The sequence below is a fragment of the Oryzias melastigma genome, linkage group LG6 (genome assembly GCF_002922805.2).
Source record: "Oryzias melastigma strain HK-1 linkage group LG6, ASM292280v2, whole genome shotgun sequence".
NCBI lineage: Eukaryota > Metazoa > Chordata > Actinopteri > Beloniformes > Adrianichthyidae > Oryzias > Oryzias melastigma.
In genome coordinates this window covers 7,728,384-7,751,049 of record NC_050517.1, presented here as the reverse complement: position 1 = coordinate 7,751,049, position 22,666 = coordinate 7,728,384, and the positions used below count along the sequence as shown (strand labels likewise).

At 42.4% G+C, this 22,666-nt stretch overlaps 1 protein-coding gene across 1 annotated transcript in view; it reads right to left on the bottom strand.

Moving 5' to 3' along the window:
• lamb1a (laminin, beta 1a) overlaps positions 1–22,666 on the bottom strand; it is a 44,180-nt gene that overhangs the window by 2,874 nt on the left and 18,640 nt on the right. The window contains exons 10-29 of the mRNA XM_024264230.2: positions 21,978–22,154; positions 21,570–21,682; positions 21,299–21,378; positions 20,487–20,622; positions 19,700–19,858; positions 19,324–19,451; positions 18,131–18,251; positions 17,832–18,024; positions 16,478–16,621; positions 16,177–16,408; positions 14,712–14,875; positions 10,951–11,175; positions 10,595–10,812; positions 10,428–10,524; positions 7,565–7,934; positions 7,306–7,490; positions 5,825–6,066; positions 5,512–5,709; positions 5,257–5,401; positions 889–1,096 (exon numbers count right to left, since the gene is read on the bottom strand). Coding sequence (XP_024119998.1) covers positions 889–1,096; positions 5,257–5,401; positions 5,512–5,709; positions 5,825–6,066; positions 7,306–7,490; positions 7,565–7,934; positions 10,428–10,524; positions 10,595–10,812; positions 10,951–11,175; positions 14,712–14,875; positions 16,177–16,408; positions 16,478–16,621; positions 17,832–18,024; positions 18,131–18,251; positions 19,324–19,451; positions 19,700–19,858; positions 20,487–20,622; positions 21,299–21,378; positions 21,570–21,682; positions 21,978–22,154 — 3,535 coding nt within the window. The remainder of the gene's footprint in view (positions 1–888; positions 1,097–5,256; positions 5,402–5,511; positions 5,710–5,824; positions 6,067–7,305; positions 7,491–7,564; positions 7,935–10,427; positions 10,525–10,594; positions 10,813–10,950; positions 11,176–14,711; positions 14,876–16,176; positions 16,409–16,477; positions 16,622–17,831; positions 18,025–18,130; positions 18,252–19,323; positions 19,452–19,699; positions 19,859–20,486; positions 20,623–21,298; positions 21,379–21,569; positions 21,683–21,977; positions 22,155–22,666) is intronic.

Genomic DNA, 22,666 nt, shown 5'->3' with positions numbered 1-22,666 from the left:
ATTTTTTTCACTCTCAAATCATTTTTTTTCAGTTTCAAATATTTATTTTCACTTTCAACTCTTTCTTTTTTAACGTTTTCCAATCTAAAATGTTCAGTTTCATAACTTTTGGCCCTGTTGTGCTGCATTGGGGCGGGGCAAACGCGGAGGACCAATCAAAATGGATGAGGGTGGTAGCTTCAGTCCCGATGCGTTCACTGACTCTGAACTGTGATAATTACGGTCAGAAAATGGCTGTTTAGTCTGTAAAGTCAGCAAAAGAAAAGATGGCAAACATGAAGAAGGCCACGGGAGACAGCTGGAGTTACAACAGTGTTTTAACCATTTTATCCAATTATAAGGACGTTTTCATTGCCTGTATGTAACACATTAAAATAGCTAGAACAGTTTTTTGACGCGCAGTTTGTATGTAAATAAAACTCTGATTTTTTCGCTCGTCTTGGGAGAACTTCACACTATGATAGTACAGACTACACAGACATGTTCCGACTGTAATTATCACAGTTCTCAGAGTCAGTGAATGCACTGAGACTGAAGTTACCTCATCGATTTTAATTGGTCCTTCATGTTAGCTCCGCCCCAAAGTGCCACAACAGGCAGAAAGTTTTAAAACTGAAATTTTCAAATTCGAAAAAGAAAAAAAAAAGAGTTGAAAGTGAAGAAAGTTTTGAAATTGAAATTTTGAAGCCCAAAAACCAGAACACTTGTAGCTGAAAATAATTCAATCTATTTTAGGATAGTAAAAAGTTTTCCACATTTTAATTTTTTTTGGCCAAACACCAATATTTTTTTCCTACTTGTTTTATTTGGGTTTTAATTAATATTGGCTCCAACTTAGCTCCACAGATGTCCCAGTAAACCAAAAGGTTCTGGAGGTTCTGAACCAACCTGGCTCGCCGTGCCTGCTCCAGCAGGGCCTCAGCTCTCTGGATGTTCTCGGTGCTCTGCTCCAGGATGGACTCCACATTTCCCAGTTCCCCCACCTTCAGTCGGATCTCATCGGTGAGGTTCTGGAGCTGAGCCGGTGTGGTTGGCATCTGCAGGGCCAGAACCTCATTGGCCACGTGTTCAATGCTGTCCGGGTCAGCAGCGTCCTCTGAAACAGAACAGGGACTGTGAGGTCTGGGTCTTTACAAACTTTATGATTATTGTTCAAACTTCAAAATGTTGGTGAGCCAAACATTCTTAAAGGATGGGAAATTGAGGAAAACTAGATTCTCCTGCATTCCATGTTCCAGATTTGACCCCACACCTGGTTTGAGGATGTATGGAAGCTGTTCTGTTCTGGAAACATGACAGCTCTCAAAGGGAATCTATTTACTATTTAACACAATTCCCCCCTTTCAAGCTCCACAGGTTCCATCCTTCCACCCGTCAAAAAGGTCTGGAACATTAACCACATTGTTTGATTTTTAAATAACTTTTTGTATGATGGTGCAGAAAATTGTTTATCTCCTCCAAACAAACAATGTTCTTCACATTACTGTACTTCCTCTTTAAAGTAGAGCTGCCGCAAACGATTATTTTAATAGTCGACTAATCACTGCTTATGTGTCATGCACAAACCATCATTAGCTTTATATTAGGTAAAAACAAAGATAACTAAGATGATAGTTTATTCAACTTTTAATGAATCATACTCTAACTTACTCAAATATATAAAAAGTACATTTTTTGGTGGTGACTTTACTACACTCTGACTCCATATAATATAAAGTAACGACTGATCGACTCTTAAATTAGTCGTCGACTGTTTTAATAGCCGATTAATCGTGGCAGCCCTGCTTTAAAGTCCCAATCCAACTATATTTTTATCTATTGTAAAATCGTCTTTTAATTATGATGCAATTGTTAGCAAAAATCAAATTAAAATCATTTTTTAAGACATATATTTCGCAGAGCAGCAGGAGTTCATCAGAAATAAATAATCTCAGTCCGCTATTGGATTCTGCATGATCAAAGTGATCCAAATAAATGGTGAACATAAAGTGAAGTGGGAGGGGCATGTTTGCTGGAGTTTCTATTACCTCCCTCAGTTTCAAAAATGCAGATCATGTCATGGGTTCAACCACTGGTCTGCCATCCAACTCCATACACACAAATATTCACACTTTAGCATTAAAACGGATCACAAGAACTTTGATAGCTGCAAAAGGAAGGAACTATGTAGGGGTGGGATTATTTAAGTTAGCTTCTTTTCAAGTATTCAGTCAAACTACTTTAGCTAATAATTACTATATTTAATGAATCTTAATGTGACATACTGTAAGTGTCTTTGTTTGTTTGTTTTCTATTTTCTAATAAATACATTTCATTATTTCTTTAGTGAGTTTGAAAAATGTGTGTTTTGTCCTGTACCGGGAGGGGGGGTCTAAGGACGGGGATAACCAGTTTTATTTGATCTGTTAGTTTTTAACTATGGTTCATATTTCATGACTAATTTTCTGCATCTGTAAAATTACCTGCATGAAGGCCAATGAGGCAAATTTTCTTTGTGATATTTGGGTAAATGTGAACGTTTTTTGTTGAGAAGACATGTAGTCAATGAGTCAATAACAGGGTTTGCTCAGAACAACAGCTAGAAATTGTACAGAATGAGTGACTTTTTTACACATAACCAAGCTATGACAGCTGGATACAGGTTACTACAAAGTGGTGCTATAGAGTAAATTGTGAGAAACAATCATTTAAAGATTAACTTCAATCACCTTGAAGATGATGGGACGGCCCTAGACTGCTGCCAAGGGGCGGTGGCCTTTCATCTGGAGCTGCTGCGGTCTTCAGGCAACACTAATCCTGAGCATTAAGGAACTTTTTATTCTCTTCCTCTCCTGTTTTCCCCTTTTTTCTTTCAATATGTTGTTTATCTGCACCCTTTTTACCCTCTTTATTTCTCAAACTCATGTTCACGGTCTCTCTTTCTGTCCTGTCCAGTAAGATTATAAAATAAATCTGTCCAAAACAACTCAGCATCTTTGTTTGCTCAGCTGTAAGAGAGGACCAGCAGGAAAAAGGCTGTGAGGGGAGTTCTGACCTTCTTTTCAACAGCGTGGCTTCCAGCATCGCGTGAAACTCCACCATAGGAGCTGCATTGTTCTGTCACCTTCTGACATTAACCTTTCTATAATAACAAGATTTAGTCAAATGTTTGACTACTCAAATGATTTTTTTCAGAAAACTAAAAGAAAGAAAAAAAGCAGAAAATCAGAGAAATCTAATCTGGTGAAAAAAAGTGTTTGAAAGGGATCCAAGGAATCAGAGTAGAAATATTTTGCTTCTTTAAAGGTTGATTCACGCTGAATGTTGTCCATGTGACACATTTGTGTGCCCTTCTTTTGCCCGTGCGGCAATTTTGATGTTCGCCATTAAAATCCAGCTGCTGCCAGACCGCCGCACCACGCCCGTCGCCCGAATCGCTCCGCAGGACTTCAGATCGCCTTAATTTGGGTCTGTACCATTGAGTTAACATTGAAATTGTCCACCTCCGATGAGGTAATGGTGATCGGTGTGAATGCCCCCTAACTTCTAGTTTGACAGATAAAACTGTATAAATATAGAATGCAGACCCTTCCAAAAAGATAATATATAATGGTAACGTGTGTTTATTTCTATAATTTGATTCAAAAAATTAAACTTTCATAGAGTGTAGATTCAGGCCTGCTTTTTACTTGATTTTAATTATTTATTTGTTTATTTTATATAAACTGGGGTTCCAGCTCCTAAACCACAAACACAAAACCTCAATGTTTTAATGTTTATTCAATGTGATCAGAGGTCCTGCAGAACCATTTAAGTACAGACTGTCGAGAATTTAAAAATCTAAACTTTGGCAAAGACAATAGATACACTGTGTCGTCCAATCAGAGACTGAGTTCTGGTCTGGGACGAGTTGATGATGTGATCAGGTGAAGTCCAAAACCAACATGGAGGACAGTCTGATCGTTCTCCTGCTAAGTTTCAAAATATTTTCTTTTTTCTGTTGAGACAATGATAAAAGTTCCTCAAATTTGATTGTTAGTTTTTCTTTCCTCGTCAAACTGGGTCAGAAAGACAGAAGTACCGTTGAAAGCAGAGGAGTCAAACTCATTTTGTTTGGGGGTCCACATTCAACCCGTGTGATCTCAAGCGGGTCGGACCAGTAATAGCAAAATATCCTATGGTCAATGTATCTGTAGCTTTGTTTTTGTTTTTTTCTGAGTGTCGCAAACAAGCTAGTAGCTTAATCACTTATTATTACACATTCATTTATAGAGGCCAATGGATTTAAAATAAAATGCATTTTACTAAAAAAAAAAAAAAAAATGGTTTATTCAATTTACACTGAATATTTTACATAATTCAAGCAATCCCGATAGTAAACTCAAGAGGGCGTTATAAAATTGAACACCCTGCCTTAAATATAAATGTGCAAATAATGAAAATTTTAACTAAATTGAACTGCATCCTGACACTTGCAAAGAGCTGTGCTGTTTATTTCCTGATTTCTTTTTGTCAGTCTTGCTTTCCCTTTGCTCCCCCTAGTGGCCGAATTACGCATTGCTCATTTCTTTAAAGAACCATAACTCACTGCAGGAATGTGCTAGAAACCTGCTTTTTTTTTTCAACGTCTTTATACGTTTTCTCTTCGCATCCGGGAAAGATTCAAGCATCTGGTGGGCCGAATGCTGGACACCTCTGGCGTAAAGTGCCGTCATTCAGACGCAGCTCCTGCAGTAGATGGTGACGTTGACCGTACTGAGAGTCTCTGAATGGCCTCATGAACCCAGACATGGAGACGTGATTACTGATGCTTTTGTAGAGCTCTGCAAAATCAATAAATCTGATCTCTTAACGTCATCCGTTGTCTTCTATGCATTGTAAATGAGATATTCAGTCAATACTTCCATGTAGTGCTGAGGCTGAAACTTTAGACAGTAGCTCCGCCCACACAAATATTGAGACTCTTTCTGCATCTGGGTTTCTTCCTGCTTGCCTAACCGAGACATTCAGACGTTGATAGAATCCCAGTCTGCACGCTAAGCAGGACACAAAAGCAGCAAAACTGCAAGTTTTACTAGAAAAAACCCAGAATGCACCCGGAAAAAGTCAGAAAAACTCAACTTCTTAAAATAATGGACTCAGACGTCTGACTTTTTTCATCTAACTAAGCCACAGCAGTGATGCTGAGACCTGTTTGCTAGTTGACCTGAATCCTGTAAACTTCTGTTTTCCTCTGCAGCTGCCGACTGCTCAGGAATCTTTGATGTGAATACGTACGCGTGAGGAAGTCTCGGATTTGTCGGATGAGGCTGCGCAGCTCTTCGTTGCTCTGGTCCACTTTGAGTTTGGTTCTGTTGGCGTTCTTTAGCACGTTCTGGGCGTTCAGTTTGGCCTCGTCTGCCTGGAGCTTGGCTTCCAACACCTGAGGAGGAAACACAGCTGAGAGGAGGAGCTTCTGCTGCGGTTCTGCTCCATCTGTTCCCCTCATGAAAAAAGCCATTTCATTAGAAAACGAGGAGGAACTTTAGTCACCATCTTGGAGAGCTGGTCCACCTCCTCCAGGGCGTTGGCGATGTCCTGCTCGGACTCTTGGGCCTTCATCAGAACGGTGTTAGCGGCGGTCACGGCGCCGTCACACCCTTCTCCTCCACATCCACTCTTCCCCTCACAGCCCAGACCCCCACAAGGAGAGCGGCACGAGTCCTGAGCGGACGAGGAACCTCCACACGTCTGCCTCGAGGAGGACACCGTTAGAGGCTGGATCAAGCCTGAACAGGACTGTGACTGTAAAGCACTGAGAACAGTGCTAAGTATACGTCATTGAGCATTTGTTTGAGTTTTTCACCTTCTGGTTAAGCCATGACAGGTCCAACGTCTGCAGCTCTCCCGCCAGCTCGTCCAGGTTCTGGGCATGCTCAGTGTGTCTGCTGGTGAAGTTCTCCTGCGTCTGATTCAGAGTGTCCAGAGTGAGCTGGCGCAGCTCGGCAGAAAGTTCTGTTGGGCTGCCAGAGTCCACGGTGGAGGCGTTAGCTCGAGCTTCTGCTGCCTGAGACTGCAGGAAGTACTTTGTGATGCTGTCGGACGCTCCTGAAAAAAACAAAAAACTGATGAAGCACCAAAGGAAATTCAACAGAAGCTTCAGTGTGTGAGAAGATCAGCTTCAGAACCAACCACGCATTCACCCTGTACTGACACTGCCTGATACCAGCACACGTGAACTCCTACAGTTAGAAGAGGTCTGGTGTGAAATGTCCAAGTAGTAAATATCTCCTAAATTTTGCTCCAGATATTTCCTTTCTTCTATTTTATGAAAGACTTGGTGTCAGAATTCCATCTGGACACAAACCGGCACTATTCATTTCTCCTCCATGATCAATTTTCAAACTGTTGGTACAAGAGAATTAAAGGAGACACCATCCATACATACCTACCAAATCAGAGTCCCTGATGGATCAAATTTTGACTGGTTTAGCTTTAAATCTGCGTTTAATGGTGTTTTGTACATAGAGCCAGAAAAACGCTCACAGAAACGTGTAGCGACGCCTGAACCTGAGAGTTTAGAACGTGGACGACGTCGTGTCTGGAACGTGTTGCTGAGTGTCATGGCTCCCTGGGTAAAGTCTCACATGTCCCAGGAATGTATGGATCAAAGGCCAAGACTCCAGTATATTTTTTTTTTATTTTTAGGAATTTTTTGATCTTAAATTCCTAATTCTTTAATAATTTTCAAGCATCTTTTTAGGATCTTCCTATGTTTTTATTTCCCATTTTCTTTTAAATACCGGTAACGCTTCATAATAAAATTCCTTAATGAGCTTTATTAACACATTAACAAACATTATTAATGTGTTTATATGTTATTAGTAAGACCTTTATTAACACAATAAGCCAGATAAGGTTTATTAACGTATTTAGTAAGATTAATTAACATCTAAAGTTTTTTTCTTTAACTCTATATCTCTCTTTATCTGTAACTTTATCAGGAAAAATACATATATGTAACATGTAATGAAGCAGGAAGTGAGAAACGGGTGTGGTTTTAAACATCAGCCCAGCTGAGACCAGCTCACAAAAACATGTTAAACTGGACACATTTTAAGTCGGATGAAAACTTAACTTATGCTCTTTTATGAAACTGATTTTCTTGACGTTTGGAGTTATCCAGGAGCTTCATAGAGGGATGTCTCCTCGTTTTAATAACCCGTGTCATTATTCTTCCATGTGTTGAAGCTAAATTTCCATTTGCAAACAGCTTTTCTGGGCTGTGAAGACTCTGATTTTCAAGGTGCAAACCTGAAATAATGACCATCTGGGCTTCTTCTTTACCTCGGATGTTGGAGTTCTTGATGAACTGGACCTGCAGCTGCAGCTCCTGGACTGTTTCATCCAGTTTCTGAGTGTCTGACATCAGAGAGTCCACTTCTGTCTTGGTCACAGAGTTCTGGTCCTCCAGGTCCACCAGAGTCTGCTCGGTGCGGTTCAAAGTCTGACTCAGCGTCCCCATCAGGTCACTGACTCACAAACACAGGTCATGCATTAAATTCATTCTGAGGCTGTGACCTCCTCAGCGGGGTCGTGACCTCACCTGGCCTGCTGCAGCAGCTGCTGGATCTCCGTCAGCGGCTGTGAGGCGAGGTTCTGGTCCAGGATGACCTGGATCTCCGCAGCACTTTTCTGCATGCTGTCAAAGTGCTTCTTGTGCGGTCCACTCACGCCACTGGCTTTAAGAGCGTTGACCTTGTTGACCAGCCGGTGCGTCTGGTTGGTCAGCTGGCCGATGACATCATCCCACTCCGCGAAGCACTGGTGGCAGCGCTGACAGTCGGGGAAAACTCCAGAGAAGCCGCGAGCGCAAGTGTCGCAGCGCGGCCCGGACACGCCCTCCACGCACACGCAGCGGCCGGTGGCTTTGTTGCACTGCTGCTCCGAGATGCCGCGGGGGTCGCAGTCGCAGGCTGGGGAGACGAGAGTCAGTCAGTCTGGTGCTCCAGACGCCTAACTCGGTGCTAAAAAGCTGATTCATGAACACTCGCATCTTTCTAGAAGCTCTAGAGATGGCAGAGCTTGTTACCATGACGACAGCCTCATCAAGAGCAACCATAGAACCTTTACTCTGACAGGAAGACACAACATTTTTATGGTCCAACCTAAAGGACATTTTAAGTCCTTTTTTCAGCATAACTACAAACAAATATTAAAAAAACATAAAGTTTCTCTTTCAGAAATAAACTTTCTCAAGTTTCTCTCCTACTAATAGTTTAAGATTTAGGTTCGTTGCTTTTTTTGATTTCAAACTTTAGACCCGAACAAAGAGGAGATTCTAGCAAAGAGAAACGAAGAAGACAATCTGACTCAGTGGTGGAGCGTCCATCCTGAAATGTGGAGATTGTGGGTTCAATTCCAGTAACACGCAATTTCCAGCAACACACGTTCTTCGAACTACACAATTCCAGTGGATTCTGAAGCTGAGAAATAGGAATTTCAGCGCAAATAATTCAAATTTCAACACATTCAATGGACATGTTGTGTAAGTAGAGCCCAAATAGTGTCTTAAAAATGTGCGTAGTGATGGACGGACGCGAGTTTTGAACGCATTTCGATTGGAAATAGTCGCTTGAACGCAAGTTTCCAATGGCGGTGTGATCGTAGCTGCAGAGCTAGCCTTCAATTAACGCCTATAAAATGTTTGATTTGCTGTAACTCTCGCTGCTTTTCTCCTCCAGAATCTACTGAAATTACATTGATTGTGTTAACGGTTGAAAAGTTACAGTATGTTAAAGATTTTGTGTTTAAGCGTCTCAGGTGTTAAAGGGTTAAAGTGGGAGCTCCACCTCATCTTTTCCCCCTCCAAGGATCAGCTCTTCCTGTCCTGTTCGGACCTTTTCGTTTAATGAATGGTAAATGTTGTATACTTGTATAGCACTTTCTACCCTCCTTCGAGGGCCCAAAGCGCTTCACAGTCACAGACCCATTCACCCATTCACTCACACATTCACACACTGGTGGTGGCTCCGCTGCCGAACACTGGCGCCAACCTCCCACCAGAGGCAATTCGGGTTTCAGTTGTTCCGAATGTTCTGGTTTGTTTTATAATTTACTACTCTACTTTTGTATTCTATTTACCAGTACTTGTTGTTAAATTGCTCATTTATTGTTTTTATTGCTTTGAGATTTTATTGTTAGACTGCGATCCTGTGAAGGCACCGTATAAATAATTACATTTAAACCTCACACTTAACCTGCCGCTCATAAAGCACGATTCCCATTCACTTTCTATGCTGATGACAGTGTTAGTTATCCATAACAGAGGAACAATGGTAGTGGGACAGTGATGGGATGATTAGTTATGACTGAATGTTTGGTGATTGTAGCTTTAGAATCTTCAGAGTGATTATCTTAAGAGTCCTATATCCTATCATTAAAAATATTTTCAGATTTGTTATCGTAGCATAAATTGAATAATGATTATCCGTGACTAGCTTATATTAATAGCGTCTGTGTTACATTAAAGTTACTTCTTCTTTTCTTTTTTTGTCTTGACTGGTGGTGGACATCCAGCGCATTGACGGTTGATTCTGCCGCTCTTTATTTGCTTTATATGATTAAAATAATCATGTTTGAAAAATAACAGTTTGGATGAGAAATGGGAAATGGGGACGTTTTCAGTTTTTAAGGCTCAAATATCAAAATTAAAGATGTTTTAAGGTATTATTTCCAATTTCATGAATTCTATGCTTTTATGGCTTTTTAACCGTGAGTTTGTGGACTTTTCCATGTCTTACTATGTTTGTGTTTGTGACCAAAGCCTGAAGTCAGTTTTGGAGATCATCTCCAGTCCCTGGAATGGGCTCAAGAGGCCAGATTAGTTGATCTGCTTATCAACCTGCAACTAAAACTTTGTGAGTCTTTAAGGGGGTTTCAGACCCCTGAAGCAGAGGTCTAGAAGTCTAGAAGAGGATCGCTGTTTGTGGTCGGCAGACAGGTTTACAGGCTCTGCTTCCTCAAGAGCTGAGTCAGCTCTGTCCCGTCATCAGACTCCTGGATTCCTGCAACAGTCCCAGACTTTTGCTAAAACATCTGGCTCACATCTGCTTTGATTTCAACACCACTGTAGGACGCAGCAGCTGTGGAAGCAGACTGCGGCTCGCTGCCCCACCAGAACAATGCAGGGAACTTTGATCTTCTGTTCTTTACGAGTTCTTTTAAGTTCTGTGACAGAGCTCCTCCTCTTCCACCAGACTCTTTCAGTCCATCAGAACTCTGAATCTCCGCCTGGCTTCACGCAGACAGAGATACGTAGTTTTTGTTTTCACGGTGACGGAGCAGCCAGACCTCAGCAAACATTTGGGTCATTAGGCTACAGACAAACTTTGAAAGCAGCAGATCCTGCATCTGTACCTCATCCACCTGAATCCTGCACACTTCTCAGAGAACATGGTGGAACATACCGTAACATTTGACTTCAGGGTCCCCCCAGAACAGCTCCTTACACTCGTTGCAGGTTCTTCCTCCAAAACCAGGTTGGCAAGAACACTGACCACTGATCTGTGGAGATTTAGAAACCCCACATTGAAAAGTGCACCTTCTTGGACTCAGAGCTCACTCTGACGCTGACCTGGTTGCAGGACGTCCCGTACGAATGTTTGGGGTCGCAGTCACAGCTCTGACACCCGAGGCCGCTTGCCATGTTCCAGGTGTCCGGCGCACAGCGGTCGCAGTACTGGCCAGTGACGTTGGGCAGACAGGGACACTGACCGCTGCTGCGGTTGCAGTGACAGTCCCCAGACGGAGAGCAGCTGGACGGGCTGCTGCCCAGATGATTGCACACACATTCTGTAAACCCAAACAAGAGGTGTTAATGATCTGGAGAGATCTGAGATGTTTACACAAGTGTCCGCTCAACTCTAAATCACATTTCTGCAATCTGCAAGAAAGTTCTGCTGAGGTGTCACAGATGGTTTCCGTACTCACTCCGGCAGTCTTGCAGCAATGCGTTGCCATAGTAACCCAGCTTACAGTCCTGGCATGCCGTGCCCTCGCTGTGGTACAGACATCGCAGACACTCGCCGGTCTGACGGTCGCAGGACTCGGGGTCCAGCATGTCGATGTTGTTGTTGCACTGGCAGGGAACACACTGCCCCCCCACTTCATTTGGGTTTCCATGGTAACCTGGAGCACACTCATCACAGCGAGATCCTGGACAGGAGAAAAAAAACAAAACGAACGGTCAAACTGACACCAAAGTGGGCAGAACAAAGACACACCATGTCAGGCATTCGGTGACGGACGCTTCATCCGGATGTCGTAGACGTTAAACTAACCTGCAGCTCCTTCAGGGGTCTGCTTAGGTCATCTTTACACAAGGAAAGCTGACCTCAGCAGCACTGTTTAAATAAGTTATAAGTTACGCAAAACACAATTATAAGTAAAGTAGTCTAGTAATCTAACTAGTTATGGTTATCCTCGCTAGTTACTTAGTATAACTCTTGACATGGTACTTTATAGTTTATTACAAAGCCCTGCATTACATTAAATAAATAAATTGTTTCCTCAAACTTGCACATGTTAGTTAGCCTTTAGTATGCACAAGTCATCATTTTCTGTGCACACACTGTATCTTGTGAGCAAAAGTTTAAATTCTGAGTGCACAAACTAGCATTTTGTGTTTACCAGTTACCTTTTTGTCTGCAAAAGTTAGCATTTTATGTGTAAAAGTTAACATCTTGTGAACGAAAGTTAACATTTTATGTGAAAGTTAGCATTTTGTGTGCAAAAGTTAACATTTTGGTAAACAAGGTAGCATTTTGTGTGCACCAGTTACAATTTGTGTGCAAAAATGAGCATTTTATGTGTAAAAGTTAGCATTTTGAGTGCACAAACTAGGATTTTGTGTGTACAAGTTACCATTGTGTGTGCAAAAGTTAACATTTTGTGTGAAAGTTACCATTTTGTGCTCACAAATTAGAATTTCATGTGCATAAATTAACATTTCGGGAACACAGGCAGTATTTTGTGAGCAAATGTTAGCATATTTTGCATTCTGATTTGTTTTTTTGCGGGCACCAACTAGCATTTTTTGTGTGCAAAAGTTAGCTTTGTACATGAAGTTAGCATTTCATGTGCACAAGTTAACATTTTGTTCACACAAATTAGTATTCTGTGGCCACAAATTGCTATTTTGTGTGCGGACCTGGATCAGGTGTGTTCAGTCAATCTGAAACTGAGCTCACTGAATCCAGCTAATCAGCAATTAGGGTTAGCTGCAAAACAAGCAGGGCGTTGGTTCACAAGGAAAGGGGAGACGTCTGGTGTAGAAGTAATCAAGCTGATGTAAGTAGCACACATGTGTGACATTGTTCAGTGTCCTCACATCAAATCTACTCATCATTAAGGTATGGTACAGACACAGGGTGCACAGATGATCCTTAAAGGCCAATATATCCACACAAACTATAATGTCTAATTTGCAACAGTTAGTTGTGACTAAGACCTGAATAGAGTCCAATAAAAAACTTTGAGCTTTAAATTGAAGTTCATCTTCAAATAATGGGCTGAAGCTGAGCTGAGCTGTAATGTTTCACTAGTTTAGGGTCTTTCTCTGACTCCCAGTTTCCTCAGAACAGTCAAATCCCACCTCCTTTTTCTTCCCATCACCTGTGAAGCTACTTTCAGTTTTCCTGCATTAACTGGAGACTCATGCTTCACGTGCTCAGAACCTTCAATCATCTTCTTGTAGGACTTTTCAGGTTTTAAGGGGGGCTGGTGATTCATGGGTTTGTCAGAGACAGATTACAGCCCCCACGTCTTCCTTCCTGCTGTAATGACAGAGCTGACGTGTCGACACATTCCTGCTGTCTGAGCAGGTTTAATCACACACCTTCTCTTCCCCAAATTAAACCCGGCCTCAGAGACCACAACAATCATCCCAGAAAATTTCCATCACAATATTTGAGGCATGATTACCTCTCAAACCTTTGGACCATCATTTTGTTCCGCAGGACGTGTTTGAACAGGCTGTCCTCAAACAGACCAGCAGTCCCTGCATGAATGTTCTTATCAACCCTTCTGCATTTCTCTCTCTGGAAATGGATTCGATCGGCTGGTCTTTGAATTTAATAAACATTTTTACCACGTTAATAAACGGGAGAGCGGAACTCATGTGGCTGGACCAACGATCCCTGGGATCTATTTGGACAACAAAGACGTTCATGGATCTATTTGTCTACAAGTGGATGCATCAGAATGGAGCAGAACAGGAAGCTTGTGGCCCACTCAGTTAAGTGTAACATAACAACTACAAGCTTTTTCCAGAAGCGTTTTTCTTCTGCTCCTGATCCAACAACATTTTCTCACTCCAAACATGTCACTTATTGACGTTTGGTTAAGAACCCTCCATGTCACTTTTTGACGTTTAGGGTGTCCCCAAGTCGTCGTTTTTCAATAAAGTGGATGTTCCTATTAGATCACGAGTCCCCAACCTCCAGGCCGTGAACCTGAACCGGTCCAGTACTGGGACAAGGAGCGCACTGATACCGCAATCTCAACCTTTGCGTCCGGGCCCAGTTCGCACCCTGTACCGAGTCTGGAACGGGTTCAGGTCTAGTATCGCGTCTGGTACAGGTTCAGGTCTAGTACCACGTCTGGTACAGGTTCAGGTCTAGTATCGCGTCTGGTACAGGTTCGAGTCCGGTGCCACGTCTGGCATAGGTCCGGTACCACATCGGGAACAGGTTCAGGTCCACTATTATGTCTGGTACAAGTCCGGGTCCGATATCACGTCTGGTATAGGTTCGAGTCCAGTACCACATCTGGTACAGATTAAGGTTGAGTACCACGTTTGGCACAGGTTCGGGTTGAGTACCACGTCTGGCACAGGTTCAGGTTGAGTATCACGTCTGGCACAGGTTCGGGTCCGGTACCACGTCTGGCACAGGTTCAGGTTGAGTACCACGTCTGGCACAGGTTTGGGTCCAGTACCACGTTTGGCACAGGTTCGGGTTGAGTACCACGTCTGGCACAGGTTCGGGTCCGGTACCACGTCTGGCACAGGTTCAGGTTGAGTATCACGTCTGGCACAGGTTCGGGTCTGGTACCGTGTTTGGTACCGCATCCAGTGCCTTCTTTGGGTACAGCTACTGGATGCATTCTGAGGACTAGTCTGGTCCTGGATCTGGTACCGTGTCCGGGGGTTGAAGACCTTTGATTTTATGAGCAACCAGCACGCCAAAAAACGATGAGTTGGGGACAACCAAAACGTTTAGAAAGTTACACAGAGCGGTTCTTAACCAAACATCAATATGATGATTCGGGAATCAGAATGTTTTCGATTCACAACAACTTGGACAAAAATATAAAAACAACTGATATTTTAATCTTAATTTCCTTTCTATATGTCCCCCATCATCAGAAAGCGCCACAAGAACATGTTAAAAAAAACATCTTCATAAGAGCGGTTCTGTTATTTGATTTTATCACATTAAAATACTCATACTAAATTCAAATAATTTTCATCAGTGATAACATGGTGAATATGAAATGTGTAATTAATGTGGGATTATATAAGTTCGCTTCCTTCCACTCCCTTTCAAGTGATCTACCTGTGATTTATTATGTGATTTGTTACTTCATGTTTTATTACCTGGTTGCTTGAAATAAATTCATTCATTCAAGTAATGATGCATACATTTTTTTCATGGTTCTTTACAAAGGTTCGTCTGTGCTGCAGTTATTACCTCTGTATCCAGTGCTGCAAACGCATACGGCCTGCTGGGAGTCGTCGCTACGGAAACAGCTTCCAGCAAACTGACGCAAACTCTCTGGACCATCAGGACACATGCAGGGACGACAGTGGTCACCTGACCCCAGCACTGGGTCACCATAGTAACCATCTAGACACCTGGTGGTGGGAGGAGACAGAATACGTGAGGTCAAAGAAACTCTCACCAGTGAGCCTGTCAGTGATCATGAGTCACCTGTGTCATTGCTCCAAACTTTTACTTTGAAAATCTGTTTCCTGCCTCAGCTCTGAAATTGTGTTTTATGAGCTTCATCATATAATTACTATGGTGTTTACGCGTTGCTACATATATTTAATTACAGTCTTTATGCTGTACGTACAAAATATGCGACCACTGAATACAGGTTGAACGTTAAACCAGTGGAACCTTGACCAATCAGGGACTCCAGTTTGGGAGTGACATATGGGTGTTAATGGAAGTGCCAACCGTTTGAAATTTGATCCTGAATAATGAATTTATAATTGCACTAGGGGTGTAACGGATCACCAAACTCACAGTTTGGATCGTGTCACAGTTTTAGGGTCACGGTTTGGATCATTTTTCGGATCAGTAAAAATAAAACATATATAAAGTACTTCAAACCATAAATATAAACTCTCACATCTTTGAACTTTGAACACAAAGAAAATGTAAAAACATGAAGTTTCTGGTTACATTTACATGTCTGGAGAACAAATCTACAAAAACTGATAGAAAAGAATGCTGAATATGGAACACCCCCATGTCCAAATTAAATGAAAAAGTTCAAATTAAACGTTCATTTTATTATTATTAATTGTAGTATTGAAACTAACTGTGGGAGCATTTAAATATTTCAAATACTTATTACTATCTGTATTACATGTACAGGTGAGGCACTGCCATGCTGCCATGCCCAGTTGTCCTGGAGATTTTTGATCCTTTTGGCTTGCCGTACTGTCTTCCCCTGACGGCACGTCTCTGCTGCAGGAGCAGCGGCTGCTCCCCACCGGGAGATCTGAACCCAGACACGGGGATGTGCTCCGTGCTTTTATTCAGCTCTTAGAAATAAATAAGTCTCTCAGTATCCGCGTCATCCAGAACTGGTTCGAGAAAAGTCTTCGAGAGAAGCTCCTCCCACATGCGGTGCGGTGTCAGCTTCAGATTAACAGACTTTTGGATAACCGCAAAGAAGCAAATTTGACATTTGTTAAAACAAAGACTGTGTACAGGACATGAATTTGACACTAACTGTGTTTGGTGTCGACAGACAATTGATTTTAATAATGTGAGATACGCAGCGGCGGCGGAGGAGGGATGATCCGCGGTACACGTGTGGGCCGGACCGTGTAATCCGTACATTATAGCATTACATGCGATGATGCTAGTGTGAATGTAAAAGGGCCCCCTGACCTGTTTGGGGGTACTGAACACCTCTCACCTCTCACAGCTGTGTCCTGCAGTGTGGTCTCTGCAGTGCAGGCAGCTGCCCGTGTCGGGGTCGCAGGTCTCGGTGTGACCGTTGCAGGAGCAGGGTCGGCAAGCGGGGAAGCCCCAGTGACCCGGCAGGCAGCGGTCGCACTGCCGGCCGTACGCACCGACCACACAGACGCACTGGCCGGTCAGCTGATCACAGAACAGACTCTGAGAGCCCAGCGGGTCGCACTCACATGCTGGAAGAGGAGCCACCAACAGTTAGGGACTGTGGGAACAAGGACATCTGTGTTCAAGGGTCAGCTGACCTATGCAGCCACTGGGTCCGAACTGGAAGGTCGCAGGAGCGCATCGGTCACAGCTCCGGCCAACCACGTTGGGGCGACATCGGCACTGACCACCATTGGGATCACACACTGTGCTCAGTGAGCCCTGAGGGTCACACTGGCATTCTGGGAAATGCAGACAACAGAAAACATCTTAAAAACAAGCCTCAACCAGCCTTCTCTTGCTGAGAAGCTGACAGATTTACAAGCACAGACAGATGTCAAGACAATGACGGAGAAAGTTCAGCTGCAAATGAACAATAAAACCTGACGGAAGAAAACACGAGAAAAAACAAGGTGAAAGTAGACGAAGACATCGGACCCAGAGCATGAAGAGTCATGCTTCCAGAGGATCACTGGACAGAGGAGAACGGGAAGTCTCCAGCAGTGAAGAACACAAAAGAAACAACATGATTATTAAAGTACCACCTGTTTTCAGTGCATACTGACGTGAGGCTGAAACGTTTTCAACAATCCTTCCATTAAAGGAAGAATTCATTCACATAAATCAAAGTAGACCTCGATGCTCCGGCATAAAACGCACCACAGAACTGCAGCTCTCGATATTTTCTCTTTTTCTGACCATTCTCTGTAAACCTTAGAGATAGTTGTGGGTAAAAATCAGCCCGACTGGCACAAACAACCAGAGTCACTTCAATCATTTTTCATTTCCATCCTGGTGCTCAGTTTGAACTGCAGCAATGGTCTTTACCATGTCTATATGCCTAAATGTATTGAGTTGCTGCCATGTGATTGGCTGATTAGAAAAACGAGCAGTTGGACAGGTATGTCTAATAAAATGGCCAGTGACTAGAAAGTGTGTTCCAAAAAATTATGCAAATTATATATTTTTAAATACTCAAAGACATTCAGCCTCATTTTCAAGTCACTAACCATTAGATTATATATTAAATGTTACTGACCAAACCTCCTAAAGATAACAGTATTTTTTTTACAAAACTAAAAACCTTCAAATCCACTGTTCCATATTATTACACATAACAGAGTTCTTCAACATTTGATGGATTCTAAAACACTGATTTTGTGTAATAATGTGTAATAATAATGATAATTTGGAACACACTGTATTTTTCTAGAGTTTGAACCTTTAGGGTTTTGGTGATAAACCCTGATCTTAATTCTTACTGGTGCGATGTTTGTTTCAGCTTCATGTGTTTCTCTGATAGATCTAAGGTTCTTAGGGAAACCAGGACCCCAGAAGCAGCAGCTTCAGGTGAAACTGAGCACAGGTTGGTGCATTCATCAAACTTTGTTCTGGATCTATGGAGATCATCATCTTCAAACTACAGGGACTGTTTTTCTTTCTTCATCTCACCTTTGGCTCCCTGGTGCAGCACAGCTGAAATCCTAAAGATGAAGTTTCTGCAAATGTCGGTCATTGGAGTTTTCACCACGCTCTGGCTGTTTTCCAGACATCGGTAACGCTGAAAGATTTCCCAGCTGCTGGACTCTCCGCCCTCTGAGGCCGTGAACATGTCCAGGTTCTGACAGTCTGGCATCAGCACAATCTGAAGAGGAGTGAGAGGACAGCTATTCTCAAAACCACTGGTTCTTGAGGACATTTGATCACAACTCAGAATCCAACCCTGTAACACACACATCCGATTTCCTTACCGAGTCGATGAGTGTGTACGGAGAATGAACATCTCCAAGCGCAGAGTACCGAGGCAAACTGAGCCGGATCGTGTAGTTCAAGCCGGACTCAAAGCACACTGACCTGGGGAGAACCACATTCCTGCAGAGACATCCATCTCCTGTCAGACACTACAGCACAGCCAGGACTCCAGTGTTTGATCCCTGCCTTCCTACAGCATGCAGGATTATTTCTGAGCCTTTCTGCAACTTTTAGTTCCTCCAACCGATCCTGGATTCACATTTATAGCCTCACTGCAGAAGGTTTAGAGTGCATGTGTCAAAGCCAAGGCCCGGGGGCCGGATCCGGCCCTCTGAGTAATTCTATCCGGCCCTCCAGATCATTTTATTTTATTGTTATTAATGGCCCGATGTTATCTTGTGCTTCATTTGTACTTGTATAATTTTGACAACATATATTTTTATGGAGAGTAAAATATTAAAAATTATTTAAGAATTAAGTTGAACTAGTCTGCCTTTTTATTATTCATAATTATGTTAAAAAGTTACAGATGTAAACTTTAAAAATTGACATTCTGGTAGTTTTTGGGACTATTTTGGCTATTTTGGAGTTTAGCTAATATTTCAGGTACATGCTAGCTGTTTTGGCTAATTTAGGCTTTTCTTTTTAAGTTTTTTTTAGGCATTTTTGGAGTTGGGCTAATTTTTACATGCTAGATATTTTGGCTAATTTAGGCTTTTCTTTTCAAGGTTTTAGGCTATTGTAAAGTCTAGCTAATATTTCAGGTACATGCTAGATGTTTGGCTAATTTGGGTTTTTTCAGTATTTTAGGATATTTTGAATTTGAGCTTTTTCCAGCTAGCTGTTTTGGCTAACCTAAGTTTAATCTTTTAGGCTAGTTTGTCATTTAGCTAATTTTTTAGCTGGCTATCAGCTTCAGCGTTTTTAACTATCAATATCAGCATCTTCAGCTAACAGCACTAGCATCTTCAGCAGCCAAATTCAGTTTACATCATTCACACTAGCATTATTGCAGGTAAAACTATATATCTGGTTCATAAGTATGTTAAAGTTAAGGTTTTAAAGTTTTAAAAATGTAGTTTTAGTTTGATCAGTAAATGTTTATCCTGTTCAGCCGTGACCTGAAGTGTGTCTTGGATTTTGGCCCCTTGTGCGATTGAGTTTGACCCCCCTGGTTTAGAGGAGCGCTGACCGTGAGCCGGGCTGCAGCGAGGTCATCTGGTTATCGTCGTCTGGCACAGTGTTGACACAGCGGCTGTCCGCTCTGATTGGTCCAGGCCTCATCACTGTCATCAGAACCTCCTCCCATTGGTCCGGGAGCTGTGACATAAAGAAACGGCTTACAGGTTTGGTGTTTCAAGATGAGGAGTTTGAGGTCTTCGTTCTGATAAACATTGAACCTCAAAGTCATAAAAACAAACCGCGTTTTCCCAAAAACATCTCCCCGTCTGGAGCAGAACAAACACACTGTAGAGACGGACGAGTGTTCAGAAGCAATCATGAAATCAGTTTGGATCTCGCCAAACCTGACTTAGACCTCTGCAGAGATCCAGGAGTGGACATCTTACCTGAGGCTCGTATCGGATCAGGATATTGTACTCCATGGAGTATGGGATGTTGTCTATAGTGAACTCTAGAAAGGCTCCTTCTGGAACATTGACGAGGCCGATACCCGTCCATGTGGGACTGCGGTCCTGAGGATGAGGCCTCGGGACAAGCAAGACCCCCTAGAAGGAGAGTGTGAAGAGAGGATGAGACCTGGGAGGTGAAGAAAACAACTGAGCAGGTGAATGATTCTCTTTAGAAAGATGTAACTGTGTGAATAGAAAGTAGAGGAATTGATTAGTAAAGAATCTAACTTTACAGTCATAATAATTCATAAAAGATTTGCTGAATGACTGAAACAGCTAACAAGTGATCTGATTATGTGAGGAAGGATCTAACAAAGCTTTTAAACATAAAGTTTGAGGGATCAGACGTGACCAAACCATCACCTCGTTTATTCTTCATAACTTTAACTAATCTGTCAGCGAAGGTTTTTGTCATGGTTTGTTGGGTTTGGTTTAGTTAGAATCAGATGTGTGTTAGCAGTGCTGTATACGGCACGGTCAGACAAATGCAACAGCAGCATGAAGACTAAGAATATTTCAGCTGGATGCTCACTATTTTGGCTAATTAAGTTTTTTTCAGATTTTTAGGCTAATATCGGTCAAAAAGTTTTGAAATTGAAATTTTGAGTTTTGAAACCTGTTTTTTTTGGCCAAACATTAATATTTTTTTCCAAATATTTTATTTTGGTTTCAAATAATATTGGCCCAGATTTAGCTCCATACAAAGGAACAATTTACAACTCACAGGTCCAAACTTGGCATCTTCGGCTTCGTAGGTATAGTGATCCAAAGTGCTGAAGTAGAATCCAGACTCGATCTGATCACAGCGCCGACCAAACATGTGATCTCTGCAAACACACTGGCCGCTCATCTGGTCACACCTACACACAGACAGGAAGTAGAAAGTCTAATATTTTACCTTAGTCGCTTTCTGACTATTAAGGGGACATTTGGATGGATTTGCTCACAGGTGTGTTCATGCCATAGACTGTATGAGAACTACACTGAGTGACTCCTCCCCTTTTATGTAAGAAGCCAATATCCCACATACTTTATAAAGAAATAAACAGCTTATACTTAGTCATTCTATGTCAGAATAATCATTTTTGCTCTGATACCTTGTTCTTACTAATCCATTTTTTCCCATTTTGCTGTATTGCAAGGTATTGAATCTCTAAACGGACCAATCAGATGTCTCAATAAAAGCATGTGGTCTCATGCCCAATGATAAAAATGCTTGATTGAGAGATTCTCCTGGGTTTGCTTTCAAGTGGAAGGAGTGTGGACATCCAACAAGCTCACCACTGATTGGTGAGAGTGGTTGCCATAGAAACATTGACTTAAATTGACTTGGACCAATCACTGCTTACTGACGTTGTCTGGCTCCAACACGGTGGCGTCTATATAAAAAAAAATGGCAACTGAATTGACTTCCTTTGGTTGGAGCTGGAGTTAAACCATTTTCTATGGATGATGTCACATTCACTAAATCCAGTTCTCTTATACAGTCAATGGTTCAAGCACACCCACACAACATCCTGCTAGTTGTGAACTCACTGATTGTGGATCGCTCCACCAAGATCACAGTCACAGGGTCTGCATCCGTCCATGTCGTTACTCAGACCCCAGTGTTCAGGCTGCAATACACAACCATCCAAGAAAAAAGAAAAAAAAACAAGACAAAGAGACAAAATGACCCTGACTCTTGCTGAACGGCAACTGGATTCTCCAGAAACCAGATCCGTAGGATAGAATAAACACAATAATTTAAAAAACATGTTCAGCCTTTTGTTGGGGCTCTAAGCTGATTGGTTGTTGATTTTCTCACCACACACTGGTCGCAGTCTCGTCCAGTCGTTAAACGTTTGCAGAAGCAGTTTCCTGATTGGCTGTCACACGGGTTTCCTCCAGGAGCAGTTCCCAGAGGACTGCAGGTGCACGCTGTCATTACAAAACAACTATCACTTCCTGTCCCACGCTAGGTCTGTTTCAAACTCTTCTCATGTGCTCATGTTAAGATAGACACAAATAAAAGCTGGTGGGTTGCAGTTTAAATGACGGACCGACTTATTCAGGTGTTGGTTCATTCATTAATTCATCATTCAGAGGTTCATATACCTATAGTGTCACTTTCATGATCCCTGTGGGTTAAGCTGAACTCTGAATCTTAACCACTTGAACCTTCATGAATGTACACTTCCTTGGTTTTGATTTTTTCTCTCCTCATCATTCTTACCTTTGCAACCTTCAGGCTCGTCGCTCAGCCCGTAATGTGCCGGCCTGCAGCGGTCGCAGCGCTCGCCCTCCACGTTAACTTTACAGCGGCACTGTCCAGCGATCAGACCAGCTCGGACGTCCGTCATTCCTTCACAAAGTCCTCCGTTCACCGAGCCAAGGGGATCACAGTTACAGGCTGCACAGATAACACCAGCACCACTTTAGGCACCACCCTCTATGTGTTTTCATTAGGGCTGCCACGGTTAGTCGACTATTTTGCAACTAATCGACTATTAAAATAGTCAACAACTAATTTAATAGTCGATTAGTTGTTACTTTATATTATATGGAGTCTGAGTGTAGTAACGTTGAATGTTAAATTGGCATCCTGCCAGCTTTTTGGACTATTTGGCATTTCTTAAGTATTTTTAGGCTACCGGTATTTTGGAGTTTAGCTAGTAATTCAGCTGTATGCTAGCTGTTTTGGCTAATTTGGGATTTTTCTCAGTTTTTTTAGGCTAATTTCCATTTGTCCGTCCATCCATCCATCCATCTGTCTATCCATCCATCCGTCCATTCATCCATCCACCCATCACCCTCTCCATCCATCTGTCTATCCATCCATCTGTCTATCCATCCATCTGTGTATCCATCCATCCATCCATCCATCCATCCATCCATCCATCCATCCATCCATCCATCCATCCA